The following is a 15841-nucleotide window of genomic DNA, read 5'->3' on the forward strand; positions in this document are numbered from 1 at the left end:
GCTGAGCACCCAGCTGAAAGCAGCTGCAAGAGTGAGCCCAGCCAACAGCATACAGAGCAGAAGACCACCCAGCTGAGCCCAAAGAATTCACAAGTTCCTGAGCAATAATGAATCATTGTTAGTTTAAGCCACTAAGTTTTGGGGTGGTGTGTGACAGAGCAACAGGTAATTGAAGCAGGAATCATCTTTGGTTCACTTATTTCACAGAGGAGACTGAAGGACCAAAGTGAAACGACTTACTCAGAGCCACGTAGTTGCATAGGGGCAGAGGCACAGCAAGAACTGGGATTTCTGCATTCTCAGCCCACTGCTCTGATCATCACACCTGACATAACTGTTTTCATACAGATGAAACGAGTGCTTTTGCAACTTTAGCCGATGTGCGTATAATGCAATAGCTTGCACTGGGAGAGCTTTTATTATGTGCTTGGCACAGGGCTAAATGCATTATCTCATTTAATCCTCACAGTGAGCCTCTAAAGTAGGTCTGATGCAACCCCTTATTTTACAAACAAGATAACTGAGGTTAAAGAGATTAAGTAACTTGCTCACAGCCACCCAGCTAAGTAGGTGATGGAGTTAGGATTCAAATCTAGATCTGTCAGATTCTAAAATGCTTGCTCTTTTAATCATCATGGTACACAGCTTCCACTGACTCACAAGGGCGTTTTCCCAACAAATCAAGTTTTTCTTTCTTGCATGATGCAGTGGTTCTATTCAGCCCAACTCTGCATCTCATGTCTTAAAGTTGCCTTCAGTTCATTGTGGCTTTCAGGATGAAGCCAGAGAAGACACGCTTGGCTCATTTAACACTTTATCCTTGTTGAGCATTTGCTCGGAGTCACAAGGACTCAAGGAGGGAAAGTAAAATGTCTTGAGTTTTTAACCCTCACAAGAGCTATGTTCAAGGCGCTTCCCATCCAACACCTACACACTGTACACTCCTCTCAGGATTCCTGGGCTCTTCTCACCCTTAGATTACCTTGTGAAGGGAAGGATGAGAATGTAGCATTATGGTGTAGCAAGTTTCTATGAGTCTTGCTGAGCAGGAGAGAGAAAATAAGGAAAGGAAGAGGAATGGGAAACAAAGGAGAAGCAGGAAGGAAGCTGGACAAATGAAGGGTAAAATATTGATCTTCTATTTTTGGACTAGAAACCTAAGCTTTCCTCCCTTGGTCATCTTATTAAGATGACTACTTCTCAGTTTACCCAGGACGGTTCCGGTCCATGCCCAGTGTCATGGCATAATTGTCAATAATGCTCCATTTCACTCTCAAGGTGTCCCAGTTTGGATGATAAATCATATGGTGACCCCTCAACCATGTTTCACTCCCAGTCAACCACTTCAGGTTTCCTGGAAGAGAACTAGGTGCAGGATGCTATGAAGGGTGCTGAGGACCCTAGGATCATCAGACACAGTCCCTGACCTCAAGGAATCCCTTTCTGAAGTCCCTTTTTTTTTTTTTGCATTATGTGGGCCTCTCACTGTTGTGGCCTCTCCCATTGCGGAGCACAGGCTCCGGACGCGCAGGCTCAGCGGCCATGGCTCACGGGCCTAGCCGCTCCATGGCATGTGGGATCCTCCCGGACCGGGGCACGAACCCGTGTCCCCTGCATCGGCAGGCGGACTCTCAACCACTGTGCCACCAGGGAAGCCCTATGAAGTCCCTTTTTTAGTAGTTCCATCAACTTCTGTCTCTTAAGACCCTCTCAGCACAGAGGACTCAAAGAAGGTTTGTAAAGTGTTAGATACTGAACTGCATAGTATATTTTAACTTTCTGTTAGGTAAAATTAAGGACAAACAATAACAACAATAATGACAACAAAAAGACAATTTCTGGAGAAACGAATTGGAGAAAAATAGAAATGTGGACAGAACTAGAACAAAACAAACCTTTGGACCTTCCCCCCCACATTCTATAGAGCTGTCCTGAGGTTAATAAAACAAAATATTTTTTTCAAAATAAAATCTCTGACAAAAGCTGCACAGAAATTAAGCATACATTATATGTGGCTATATTAAAAATTATTTTAAATGATTTTTACCCCACTCCATCCCCTGGCATTTTTGTGAAGATCATCTGGAAATCCTAGATCAGAAGTATCTAAGGGACTCAGTGAAAAACACACCATTCCATCCCCTTTCCTTCTTCTCAACCACATCTCCGCCTCTCTCTGGACTAGATCAAAATGTTCATTTCCTCTCCCAAGTACAAATCGAAAGCTCTTCAATGAGCGGCGAGACATATATATGGGGTAGAGGTGAGGAGTTGCTTACACCAGCAGCCAGCCAAAACGTGTCAAAAATGTTTAAAACCTCCTTCAAAGGGTCATTATGTGCACTAAATATAATTCATGCCAGTAATAGTTAAAATGTAGTGAATATCTACAAGGCAGGCACCTTTACATTTCATTCACAAAATGGCCCCATGAGGTACGTATTACCATTATTTCCACTTTACATATATATGTACTTTATATATATAAAGTGGAAAACAGAACGATCAGTTAGCTTCTTCATGGTTGCAAAGCCAATAAGTTGTAGTACCAGGATTTGAGGGTCCTTGGGCAGTGGCTCTTGCAAACTTGGGAGCCACAAAAAGATCTAGCCCGATTCTTGGCCCTTCAGTATTGGTTAATAAATAACAGTCCCTTTCCTTTCTCTTGGAATCCAGTCTGAATCTAGATGGCCTCCTTACATAAAGGATGAGGTCTGCACACTGGAACTCTCACTCCACAAATACTGTCTCTCCCTACCTACCTCCCCTGACATCTCAGCCAAACCCAAGGCAAGCTCTCAAAAAAAGGCGCAGAGGTTACCATCCTAGAGGTTCTGAGCCCCTAGGAGAGTAGGAATGCAAATAGACTTTGCAAATAGGCAAAGCATAGAATCGCTTTAGTTAGAAAACGTCTGTTTGCTCAACCTGACTCTGATTCCCTGAGCCTGGGAGAGCAAACACAACCCTTCCCCCTGAAAATCCCAAGGGGTCAGGTTCAGTCTGGTAAACAACACTCCGTCCTGGCATCTTGCAGAACAGGCAGCAGAGGGGACTGGGACGGGCAGCAACAAATTGGAAGGAGGGAGGCTGAAATGCACCTGTACACCTGCCTAGTGGCCTTGAAAAGTCAGGTTGGCACCTCCAGGGAGGAAGTGGAGGAGGAGGGGCCCAATTCCCGCCTCCAGAGTGGGCTGGAGTGAATCAGAGACCTCATCCATCCTCTCCCTCCTTCGGGGATGCTGAACCCCTGCGGGAAACGCAGAAAAGGGCCATTGCCACTTTAAATGACTCAGGAAGTGAAAGCAGGCCGCCTGACGGGGACAGGGAAAGTGGAACCGGGGCGGCGCGGGGGCCCGCGGCACCGCGATCTCGCCGGGGCAGCGGGGGGCCGAGCGGGCGGCGCGGCGCAGGGGCCGACGGGGGCGCTGGGCGGCTGCGCCGGAAGTGCCCAGAACGCCGGAGGAAGCGCAGCGGCCGCCAGGCTGCCGAGCCGGCGGCGAGGCCCGGTGCTCTTGGGCTGGGTGCGGGCAGCTGGGAACAGGCAGCAGAGGCGCCGAGGCTGCGGGACACGGCGCGGCCAGTCTGCGGGACGGGCCCCAGGTGGAGAGGAGGACGCGAGGAGGCCGCGCCGAGGCCAGGCAGCGAGCTCTGAAGCCCGGAGACCCGGGCCGCGGCACAGCTCCCACATGGCCTCTGGAGGGGGCGCGGCCTTCGAGGAGCTGCCGCACGACGGCACGTGTGATGAGTGCGAGCCAGACGAGGCTCCGGGAGCCGAGGAAGTGTGCCAGGAATGCGGCTTCTGCTACTGCCGCCGCCACGCGGAGGCGCACGGGCAGAAGTTCCCCCGGCACCACCTGGCCGAGTACGTCCACGGAGCCGCCCAGGCCTGGACCCCGGGAGCCCGGGGGGATGGGGCGGGAGAGGAAGAAGTCGAGGCCCAGGTAGAGAACGAGAAGGCCCTAGAAAGCGAGGCGGGGGAAGAGAGCGAGTCCGAGGAAGACTGTGAGTCTGAAGAAGAGAGTCAGACGGAGGAGGAGAGCGAAGACGAGAGTGAGGAAGACAGTGAGGAAGACAGTGAGGAAGAAATGGAGGATGAGCAAGAGAGCGAAGCAGAGGAAGACAACCAGGAGGAAGGAGAATCGGAAGCGGAGGGAGAAACTGAGGCAGAAAGCGAATTTGACCCAGAAATAGAAATGGAAGCGGAGAGAGTGGCCAAGAGGAAGTGTCCGGACCATGGGCTCGATTTGAGTACCTATTGCCAGGAAGATAAGCAGCTCATCTGTGTCCTGTGCCCAGTCATTGGGGCACATCAGGGCCACCAGCTCTCCACCCTAGACGAAGCCTTCGAAGAACTAAGAGTAAGTATTGGTCGTTCAGAGCATAGGCCAGGAGGTCAGGACACCTGGGTTTCAACTCAGGGGGCCTCCCTGTGGCCACATTAACTTTCACCATGTCCCTAAAAAAGCTGGTCTGTTCATCTTGTTGGGAGCAGTGATTATTGACCCTTTTTGATTGACGTCCTTTGAGAGTAAGATGAAAGTTCTGGACTCTGACCCTAGAAAAATAAATGTACACGCAAAATCTAGTTTACAATTTCTGGAAAATTATAAGCTTCTGGTCTCTGTATCCCAGGTAAAGCATTCCTTGGGATTTTGACTCCACTTAAGCCTATTCCCACAACACCTTCATTGTTGAGACTGGTTAAGGCTCTTGACAAGGAATTGGTAAACCATGGTTTCACCAGAAGAATCCAAGCAGATGGTTCCTCTATAGTGAAAAGACTCCCTAAGGTTGTGGTTTTGATGATAATTTCATGTGTGCCCCTGAGTTCCTTTTAGGTTCTTCATGTTTGGTAGTTGTTTGGAAAGGAGGGTGAGAAGGTGGAGGCAAAAATTGGGATGGGAGTGGGTGTTCCCTGGTCCTCCATCTTTTGCAGGAGGGCAGGGCCTTTATCTTGAACCTTGCTGGTCCCCTAGAACAGTGTATGGAAATCTTACAAATATTAATAAATACTTGTTGAATGAATGAATTTGCAGATGATTTGCTTTTTATTTATATTGTGGATATTTACAATCAGTGAGAGAGACAGCTGGAGTTAACCAGGCAGGAAAGTTTGAGTAATCAGTTCATTAGTTATTGTTGTCATCATGACATCTTTTGTTTCCTGAAGCAACCTTGCAGTTGCTGGCACTGGGATAACAAATATTTTGATAATGAAAATCCCCTATATTAAGATTTTCCCTTTTTTATTGTAAAATACACACTCAAAGTGTATAAAAACATACGCACAGTCTAACAAATAGCTATAAAGCAAATACTAATGTAACCTCCACCCCGATTAAGAAATAGAATATTAGGAACAATATTGAAGCCCCATGCCCTTTTTATAATTTTCTAGTTATAACCATCTCCCTTCTCCATAGGTCACCATTATCCTGACTTTTGTGGTGATAATATCCTTGCCTATCTTTATACTTTTACCACATATTTATGTATTTCTAAACTTATTTGAACTTGACATGATTGATATTGTATTGTTATCATGCATTCTTTTGGGTTTTGCTTTATTTTTTCAACATTGTGTTTGTGAGATTCTTCCAGTGAGTGGCTGTGGTTTGTCCATATTCATTGTTGTATAGAATTCCATTTTATAAATATGCCACAAGTTACCTATTCTGTCAAGGGTGAACATTTGACTTCCAGATTCTGGAACTTCTAGTTATTATAAACAGTGTTGCTATAAACATTCTTGTTCATGTCTCCTGCTGCACATCTACATACATTTAAATGGAATATAAACCTAGGAGTGTGATTGTTGGGTCACACACTGTGCATATCTTCAATAATATTAGATGTTGTCAACTATTTTCCAAAGTGGTTGTACCAATTTGCATTGCCATGAAAAGTGTAAGAGAGTTCCTTTTGCTCAGTATTTTCACCAACACTTGTTATTACAGGATTTTTAGTTTTTGTCAGTCATATGGATATATAATGGTATCTTCTTACGGTTTAAATTTGCATTCCTCTGGTCGCTGATGACTTTGAGTATCTTTTGTATTTCTTCTTTTGTGAAGTACTCATTCAGGTCTTTTGCTCATGTTTCATTTGGGTTGTCTTTTTCTCATTAATTTACAGGAGTTTTTATATTTATATTTTTGACTGTGGTTGATATGGGTTACAAATATCTTCTACTCTGTTTTTTCTTTTTAAAAAAATTGTACCTTGAACAGAGAAGTTCTTCATTTTAATGTAGTAGAATTTATCAATAACATTCTTTATTATTAGCGCTTTTTGTGTCTCGTTCCACTTAGTATTGATTTTTGGGTAGTGGAGGTAGGGGCTTAGTTTCATTTTTTACCCTGTACAGATACCCAGTTGCTCTAGCAGCATTTATTGAAAAGCCTATCCTTTCTGTACTGATCTGCTGTGTCACCAGTCATATATCAAGTGCCCATATGTGTATGATGTGTTTCTTGGCTCTTGTATTTTATACCATTGATCTGTTAGTATATTCCTGTATGAGCTACATGTTTTCTCAGTTACCATAGGTTTGTAACATGTCTTAATATCTGGTAGAGCAAGTCTATCCACTCTGTTCTTCTAGAAGAGTGTCTCAGCCAGCCTTGGCCTTTTACATTTCCTAGAATCATACCATGAAGTTCTGTATTAAAAAAAACAAACCTGCAGGACATTTTTTTTTTTTGTATTGTATTGTATTGAAATTATAAACCAATATATGGAGAATTAATACCATTACAAAATGAAGTCTTCTGATCCATTTATTTAGGTCTTTTGTATTGCCTCACAATAAAGTTTTGTAATTTTTTTTTTCTGAAAGATCTTGGACATCATTCTGAAATTTATTCCTGGATACTTACAGTTTTATAGTATTGTAAAAAATGTTTTTAATTTTTGTTTTCTAATTGTGTATAGGAATATGATTAACTTTCATACATTGATTTTCATATTAAACTGTCTTACATATTCTAATAATTTGTAAATTTATTCTATACACATGATCATATTATTTGCAAGAGGGAAAGCTTTTGTATCTTTTCAGTCCTTATGCCTGTTTGGTTTTTTTTTTTTTTTTCCCTTAATGCTTTGGATAGGACCTCCAGTATAATGTTGAATAGAAGGGATAGTGAATATTTGTGCCTTGTTCTTAATTGAGGGATAATTCATAACATTTCACAAGTGTGCTAGTGGGTTTTTTTCCCACAGATATATTTAATTAGATTAAAAGTTCCCTTCTAGTCCCAGTTTGTTAAGAGTTTTTCTTAATATTGAATGGATATTGAATTTTATCAAATGCTTTTTCTGCATCTGTTGCATGTTCGTGTGATTTTACTCTTTTATTAATGTGATGAATTACATTAATTGATATACTTATTAAATTAAATTTAAAAATCAGTATTATGTTCACATGTTTCAAAAGCCTCTTTTTCACCTTTGGTAACCACTTTTATTAGTTTTTTGCTCATCGTTCAAGTGTTTGTTTTTTCAGATACAGGTGTGTACATATATATGGTCTTATTTCCATCCCTTCATTAGTATATTTTACAGTTAAAACAACCTGGCATTTCTGGGAGAAACTCAACTTGGTTGTGATGAAGTATCCTTATGTTTTTGAATTTAGTTTATTAATAATTTATGTAGGATTTTTTCATTCATATTTATGGGAGAAGTTAACTTGTAAATTTCCTTTCTTGTAGCGTCCTCATGAGATTTTGCTATCAAGGTTATGTTGGCTTCATAGTATGAGTCAGGAAGTGTTGCTTCTCATGTATTTTCTCTCTCTTTTAATGCTCTGGAAGTGTATTATATAAGATTGGAATATTTCTTCCTAGAATGATTGGTAGAACTGACCATGGAAGCCATCTGGACCTGAAAAGAGAGAGAGAGAATTAATTTTGTTGTTTTGTATCCAACATTGGATACATTTGTTTTGTATCCAGTCCATTGACTGTGGATTCAATTTATTTGGTGGTTATAGGTCTGTCCAGGTTATGTATTTTTCTTTAAGTCAATTTTGATAAGTTACCTTTTCCTAGAAGTTTGTCCATTTTGTCTAAATTTTCAAATGTACTAGTATAGATTTGTGAATCATATCCTCCTGTTATCTTTTTTCATGGTGTAGCTATCCTCTTTATTCCTTTAAGAACAGTAAGCATGTTGATTTATAATCTATCACTGATAATTCCAGTATTTGAGGACTTTATAGGCCTTTCTCTGCTAGCTGTTGTTTTTGTGGTGTTTTTTAGGTTTCCTTCGTTCCTTTTGTTATGTTCGAGTAGCTTTTCATTGCCTTTGAAAAATTATTTGTGGGGATTTCCCAACCTTGGCCTGAAGCTGTAGTCTTCGAAAGAGGATTTGAGTTTGCTTCTGATAAGGCCTAAGTGTACAGCTTGTTTAGGACCCCCTTAAACTAAATTAATTGCATGAGAGATTTCTTGGAACAGATTTTCAGGAGGTGCCTGCCCAAATTTACAGCCTCTTAAAGAATTTCTTTCATCCTGTCCTGCACCCCATCCCCCCCCCCGCCCCGTATTGTTCGGCTCCAAGGCATGGCTCCCCACAATCCTCTTTGGAGGGTGAGATAGCGGCAACTTTAGTTTGTCTTTACTCTAGAATTTTACTCTTTGGCAGGGGTAGGAGGGTCAAAAGTCTGTATGGAAAGGATCTCCTTTAAATGTCCCACTTTGAGCATGCTGTAGGCTTTGCTTTCTTTTATCTTCTTTCCCCCTGCCCACCTCACTTGCTGCCTATAATCAAATGCACATCCCAGTTTCTTGTGATCGGTAAATGTACTCAGATCAATAGAGCTGTTTCCGGTACTCTGCTTATGTTAACACTGGAACAGTATTACTTAACTATAGACCTTATTAGACGTTCACCAGTTTTTCCTCTAATGATTTCTGTACCAGGGTCCTCTGGCCATGTTACATTTTCTTGTTTTCGATGATTGTGATAGTTTTGAGGAGTGCCAGTCAGGTATTTGGTAGACTGTCTCTCAGTTTGGATTAGTCTGATGTTTTTCTCATGGTGAAACTGGAATTGTGGGTTTTGGGACAATATAAATTCTCTTTTATGTTTTGCTTTTTTCGCTTATCAGTATGTCTTGGAAATCACTCCATAGGTGTGCCTATTTATTTATTCATTTTAGCTGCAAATACTCTAGTGAGTGTCAGTCATTAAATTCTTAATTTATGATATTGTGTTTTGCAACTCTAGAATGCCTGTTTGGTTATTTTTTTTAAAGATCCATTTCTCTTTATCTTTTGGGATCTGATTCTTGATTATATGCCACATTTTCATGATTATTCTCATCGCATAATTTTTCATTCAATACCAGACATTGTGTTTAAAAGAACTGTAGACACTAGAGTCATATTTTCCCCCCTCAGAAAGGGCATACCATTTGCTCTGTTAGGCAGCTAGGATGAAGGGCTGATCGTTTTTATTCAATAAAAATTTGAACTTGTTTAGAGCTTGTTTGTAGCTTTAATTAGTTTCATTTCACCTCTGGTTTCATATATTTTGAGGGCAGTGTACATTTACTTATTGACAAGAAAGTAGGTCTCTTGGAATATTAAAAGTGGCTTGGCATGATGATGGTGAGAGAAGAGGATCTTTGTTATACTGCATTCATTCATTCATTCACCAAGTATTTATTGAGCATTGGCCAAGGGCAGGTGCTTTCTAAGCATTGAGAATATAGCAAAATGGAAGAAGTCCCTGCTTCTACTGGAGTATATACATTGTGTTGGAAGGAAATAGAGAACAACAAATGCTCCAATAAACATGTAATAACTGTTAATAAAGAAAAAATAAAACACAGTGTGGGATTAGAGAGGAACGGGAAGTCTCCTAGCTCTGCCGCTTGCTTTTTGACCTTGGACAAGTTATTTAACAGTTTGGCCTTGTTTCTGTATCTCTAAAATGGGTATAAAGTTAAGAAATCAAGTAGTGTTTTTGTGAGAATAAAATAACTTAGTTTGTGATAACACTTTAACAATGCTTAACACATTGTAAATGCTCTTTAAATGTTAGCTGTTGTTTTTATTATTATTAATAGGAGGAGTCTAGTTAAATGCACAAGTTTAGAGGGATTTGAACAACATATGTTTTGATATCTCAGTGCCAAACCGGGCTGTGAGTGGCTAATATTGGTGGTAGAAGGCCAAATTGTTGGCGAGGGCTAGAGTAAAGCAAACTTCAGAGCGGGCCAGAATGGACAGAAAACCGGGGTAACTGTACAGCCAGAAGGGATCCGAGCAGAGGCAACGTGGAGGCTAATGCCTCAAGGACTAAGGTGAACACCTTGAAGGGATAAGTTTAACCCTAATCACTGAAGTGACTTTTAAAGTCCTACCTTTCCTCTTGTGCTGTATTTCCAGTGTGGCTCCAGAGCATTTGGTCTCCAAAGGATCCTGTGGGTCCAGATTTGAATTGAGCCTGTGCTCCAGTTTTATCGTAGGAATATAGTTACACAGCCCCATATTATGACCTCACATCTGGTTCATAAACTCTCAGATATGCAGGTTTCTCTTATTGTGACCGTAATTTGTGGTTCTGAAAATGGGTCATTGGGTCTGACAAGGGAGCTTGATCTGGTTCATGGATATTTTCATATGAAAAGTCTTAAGTTGTCAAGGGAATTTGCATTCATAGCTATATTTAATGAATCATTTTGTTGAACAATATAAGTGCAATTACATGTATTCAGAACTCTAGACCAGTAATTTAAAAAATTATTTTGAACATAACCTACAGTAGGGGTTACGTTCAAATAACCCCTATATGTAAATATAGTTTACATTGTGGTCTAGTTTACATACACACACGCACACACACATACTTTAACTCAAATGGAGCACTGTTAACCTTATTGCATATGATGTGTTCTGCTTGTATTCTATTCTGTTCAAAAAAATGTCTGGATTCTCCCAAAAAATTGATTTCATTGCACCCTAATGGGTCATGTCCTGTAGTTTGAAAAACACTTGTCTCGTTCACTCTAAGATCACCTGAAGAAAAGGTGGAGTCTTATAAAATGGCAAAGGGAGAAATGATTGGCAGAGTTCTGCAAGTACTATGGAGTTCTTAACATGGCTTTGTTATGAACAGATCCAAAAGTTTTGAAACCACTCCCTTTGCCCTTGAGTGTGTCTTTAAGATGGGTATTTGGAAAGAAGAATGTTTGGTTAAGTGACAGAACAACTGCAGGGGCGCCCCAACGAGGGGGCTCTAGTGGCAGGGCGGTCGGGAGGGTACAGGCATATTCTCCGGACAGCTGTGACTCTGGAGGGGCTGGAGATGGCGGTATGCCGCTGCTGTGTCTTGTAATGGCCGGCGGCTCTGGCTCTGTGCTCAGCTCATAAGTAGCTCTGGCAGGGAGGCAGAAGGTTGACTGTCTGCTGTAATGTCCCTATTTATGTTTTTATTCTTGACTGAAAGGATTTGGAGTACCTTCTAATAAAACTATGAAGCGCTGTCTACACAGTGGTTCAGTCTGTGTCTTATTTATTTGTATAGAATAAGACAAAAGCTAAGACTAAGGTAAAGGGAATGATTGAAGCTGCCACAAATGGTTGATGGAAAGTTAAAGTGAGGCCTCCCGTTCTGGGATTCTCCATCTCAGTCTACTCTTCATAATGTAATTTCTTTACCTGTAATAAGTCTGGGACATATGCAGTGAAGAGGACAGACAGGGCCCTAGCTTTTATGGAGTTTACCCTTTAGCTGGGGAGAGAGATAAGGTAGAGTAATTTTGGATGGTAGTGTGTACTATGAAAACAATAAGTTATAGCAACGAAAGAGTGAGTGATGTGGCAGGAGGGCAGGAGGGAGTTACTTTTTGACCAGGTAGTCATGGAAGGCGTCTCTGAGCATGTGACATTAAGGCAGGGACTTGAATTATGAGATCTTGCAGAGATCTAGAGAAAACCTCCTATTGTGTTACCACTCAGTGCTTTTTGCACGAAGTCCAGTGATTCATAGCAGAGATGATCGGTTTGGTTCATAGGACTCTTCACAAAGGAATTAGATGGCTCTTGAAGTGAGAGGAGTAGTGTAGTTCTGGCAATTGTCGTGTGCTGTTAACACAGGTGAAAATACTACTCTGTGGAGGGAATATGAGCTTATGGGGATCTCTTTGACAATAGCTCAGTTTTTCAGGGGATTCAACATTCATGGTGATGGAACTTCATTAAAGAGAGCCTAGAGGGCTTCTGCAGGGTTAAGTGGAGGGGAAGAGTCATCTAATTGTGTTCAGTTAGGGACGTGGACTCTTCCCACAATCTTTGTTATTAAAATTACAGTTTATAATCTAAGAATTAAGAAAAAGTCTGGGAGAAGAGTGGTTAAGGCGGAAAGAATGGTGAATGCAAAGGCTCTAAGGTAGAGGTGAACTTGGGGTGTTGGAGGGACAGCAGAAAGGTCACTCTGGAGTATATTGGAATGAAAGAGGAGTGGCAGGTAGGTTAAACAGTAGGTTAAACAGGTAAACAGTGTGTTTCTCACCTTGTTGCCACATTTTGGAATCACCTGTGGAGGGAGATTCTTTAGAAAATACCTGTGATTGGCCTCACCCCATCCTTAAATCAAAACCTTTGGGCATGATCAGGTATTTTACAGAATGTCTTTCTGTTGGGATTTGTCTTCTTTTCATGTTATGGTTAGACTGGAGTTACTGTTTTTAGGAGGAAGACCACAGAATTAAGGGTACACACTGTCAAGAGGATTGTTGAGGGAAAAGGTCCATACTTTCCCTGCTCTCTCCCAAGAATCCAGTGCCCTCTTTTTTCTCTTCCCCGACCTTTCAATCAGAATAGATTAATAGGTTAATAGGCATATTGTACTATTAGATGACTGCTTTTCAGGGTAAGGTTGCTGATGCAGCAGGTGTATTATTCTTAAGCCCCTCTGGGGATAAAGGACTATGTGCCTGTGGCACCACCTTTTCTTGACCACAGCCCACAACATGGAGGTTGCCCTGCTGTCCACTGATAACACCCACCTTTTCTCTTCCCTTGCATCGGACCCAAACTGAGAAGCCAGAGATCTGTCAGTGTCAGTGCTCAGTGTGTCTTCTGCTTGAAGTTACAGTTCAATCTGGGATAACTAGCTCAGTTTCACGCTCCTGTTCCTGTTGTGGGTTTAATATCCAGAGCCAGGGAGTAAATCTGTTGTGCAGCAGGAAGGAGCACAGAGACTAATGGACCTCTCAGAAGAGAAGACAGTACAGACCAAGAAGGGGTGAAACAAAAACTTCAGTGCGGATATGTGGGGCAGAGATGAGAATCGTTTGTGGGTGTGTGTGCGACTATGATAGGGATCAAGCCAACATGACATTGGGGGATAAAAAAATCAATATTGATGCCCTTTTCCGATGTCAAAAATGAATCAAGGGGCTTCCCTGTTGGTGCAGTGGTTGGGAGTCCGCCTGCCGATGCAGGGGACACAGGTTCGTGCCCCAGTCCGGGAAGATCCCACATGCCACAGAGCGGCTGGGCCCGTGAGCCATGGCTGCTGAGCCTGCGCGTCCGGAGCCTGTGCTCTGCAACGGGAGAGGCCACAACAGTGAGAGGCCCGCGTATCGCAAAGAAAAAAAAAAAAGAATCAAGAATGAAAAAAAATGAAACCAACCAAGCAAAATCTTCCAGATACTCTAAGTGCTCAGTCTATAATTTATGGCAAGTAACCATATAGGCAATGACTGATGTACATTGTGGTGTACTAAATTATTCTTGTCGAACAGTTAATTATAAATTAAGCTCACTTCAAATGTATTTAGCTAGTTTTTGATCGGGTAGCAGAGCAATCTGCTTTTAACTGCAACAGGATATTAGAGAAAGCATTATACTGTATCCAAACTGTAGCATATAGTTAGCTTTTTTGTCAAAAACTGGTGTTTTTAAGTTAATTTTATTTATGTGAATAATTTTTGAGCACTTAAGGTGTGCTACATGACAGATATTGATAAAGAAAGATGCCTGACATCAGGAAGCTTATAGTCTTTTCACATGCTTATTTGCGTATAAATACTAGAAGAGAGGTACAAATAGTATGTCATGGGGACTCAGAGAAAAGAGAAGTTATTTTCAGCTGGAGACATGGAATCAGGAAAGATTTCTTAGAGGAAGTGGTATTTGAGGTGGACCTTCAAAGATGGATAGGATTTTACTAGGTAGATATGACTGGAGTGTTAGGCAGCTGTCCTCTGTGTTCCCATACCAACAGCCTGTACTATTATAGCATTAAATACAGTATACTACATCAATATTATTTCTTCCCACCATGTCTCTGTCTTGCGTGGGTCATAAACTCTTCTTCTAGGGTTAGGACTGTATGTTACACATCGTTGTGTTCCCAGCACCTAGCACAGTGCCTGTTGGAGAGTAGATATACATGAAATATTTGGTAAATATATGATATGAAGTATAATAATCTCACATAGTCACAGGGCATCAATGAAGAACTGAAAGAGAGTGTTGCATAGTGATTTACTATATCAGTGTTTACATTGTTTAACTGCATCTGAAATAATTTGGAAAAATCCAAAATAACAGCAGCTCAAACAAGGTGGATGTTTTATTTTCTCTTGTATAGAAGGATGTAGGCAGTCCAAAGCTGGTATAGAGGAACCAGGCAGTTATTAGGAATCTAGGCTCTTTCTACCTCTGCTGTGCTATCCTTAGGGTATGGTCCTTGTCATGGACCAAGATGACTCCTGGAGGTCCAGCCAGTACATCTGAGTTCCAGGAGAGCAGGCACGGGAAAGTGAAGATGGGAACACCCCTTTATTTTAAGAGAACCCTCCAGAAGTTGCGTGCATTGCTGCTTACGTTTCATTGGCTGGAGTTCAGTCCCATGGCCTTATCTAGTTGCAAGGGAGGATGGGAAACAGTCTTTTCTTCAGGCCATGGTGTGTCCAGCTAAAACTGGAGTCTCTTACTAAGGAAGAATGGGAGAATGAATATGAAAGACCAAGCAGTCTTGCCTTAATTGGCTTTGCAGTCTATGGGTTTGAATCCTGGCTTTGCTACTTATTACCTGTGTCATGTTGGGAGAGTTCACTCAGTCTCTCTGAATCTTGGTTTCCTCATCTGTAACATGGGCATAATAATTATTTCTCCTTTTTGGGTTGTAGTGAAGAACAAACAAGATGATACATGTAAAGAGCTTAGCACAGTGCCTGGAATATAATAATCCCTCAGCAATTAGTGACTCTTACTCTTATTATCCTTACAGAGTCAACTAAGGTTCTATTCTGCGTTCAATTCCAGACCAGGTAGTCTGGCAGAAGTAGAAGTTCGGACACCAAGTTTCTTTTGGTGAATGCTGTTCAGCCCCCTCTCCTTCTGTTCCTTCTGCCTGCTCTATGCTGGTGGGTAGATAGGCTGGTGAAAAACTTGTCTTCAGAGAAGAGGCTCCTGTATATTTCAGTGTCCTGCTGGTGCCATGTGCACTAGCTAACCAAAACACAGCTGGTATGTCTAATTTTAGGTTCACAAGTTTTGCTGGTTGTCCTCTTTAAATTCTGTTTTACATTCTGAACTGTAGGAAATTTTTATAGAAGTGGAGAGGAGGCAGGGGCAGTACACCCTTTATTTTCTAGTTAGAAAATAGCCTCTGTTTTCTTTCCAGTAGTCAGTCGTGGGGGAAAGAGGTTAGAGGCACCCCTACTGTTCTCCACTCTGTTCTTTGGGCCTCTGAACCCTGGCAGGGTAGCCTGTGTTGAGTGAAAGACTCTGACTTCATGTGTGTGAAGAATGGAAATGCTAGCCTTTAGCTGAGGTTATAAAACTAAGAGAGTCTAGAAACTCTTATCTGCTGT

At 41.8% G+C, this 15841-nt stretch overlaps 1 protein-coding gene across 5 annotated transcripts in view; it reads left to right on the forward strand.

Moving 5' to 3' along the window:
• Positions 1-3311: 3311 nt before the first annotated feature.
• The window catches only part of TRIM44 (tripartite motif containing 44), a 118810-nt gene continuing 106280 nt past the window's right edge, over positions 3312-15841 (forward strand). For 4 of the 5 annotated variants that reach the window (XR_004351120.1, XM_032640525.1, XM_032640524.1 and 1 more), the window contains exon 1: positions 3375-4358. Coding sequence is in view for 4 of the 5 variants with exons in the window: in XM_032640525.1 (XP_032496416.1) it covers positions 3687-4358 (672 nt within the window). In the remaining variant the exon portion in view is untranslated. Of the gene's footprint in view, positions 4359-15841 lie in introns of all 5 variants that reach the window. The other variant, XM_032640527.1, reaches the window with a different exon arrangement.

The sequence above is a fragment of the Phocoena sinus genome, chromosome 8 (assembly GCF_008692025.1).
Source record: "Phocoena sinus isolate mPhoSin1 chromosome 8, mPhoSin1.pri, whole genome shotgun sequence".
In the NCBI taxonomy this organism is placed as follows: Eukaryota; Metazoa; Chordata; class Mammalia; order Artiodactyla; family Phocoenidae; genus Phocoena; species Phocoena sinus.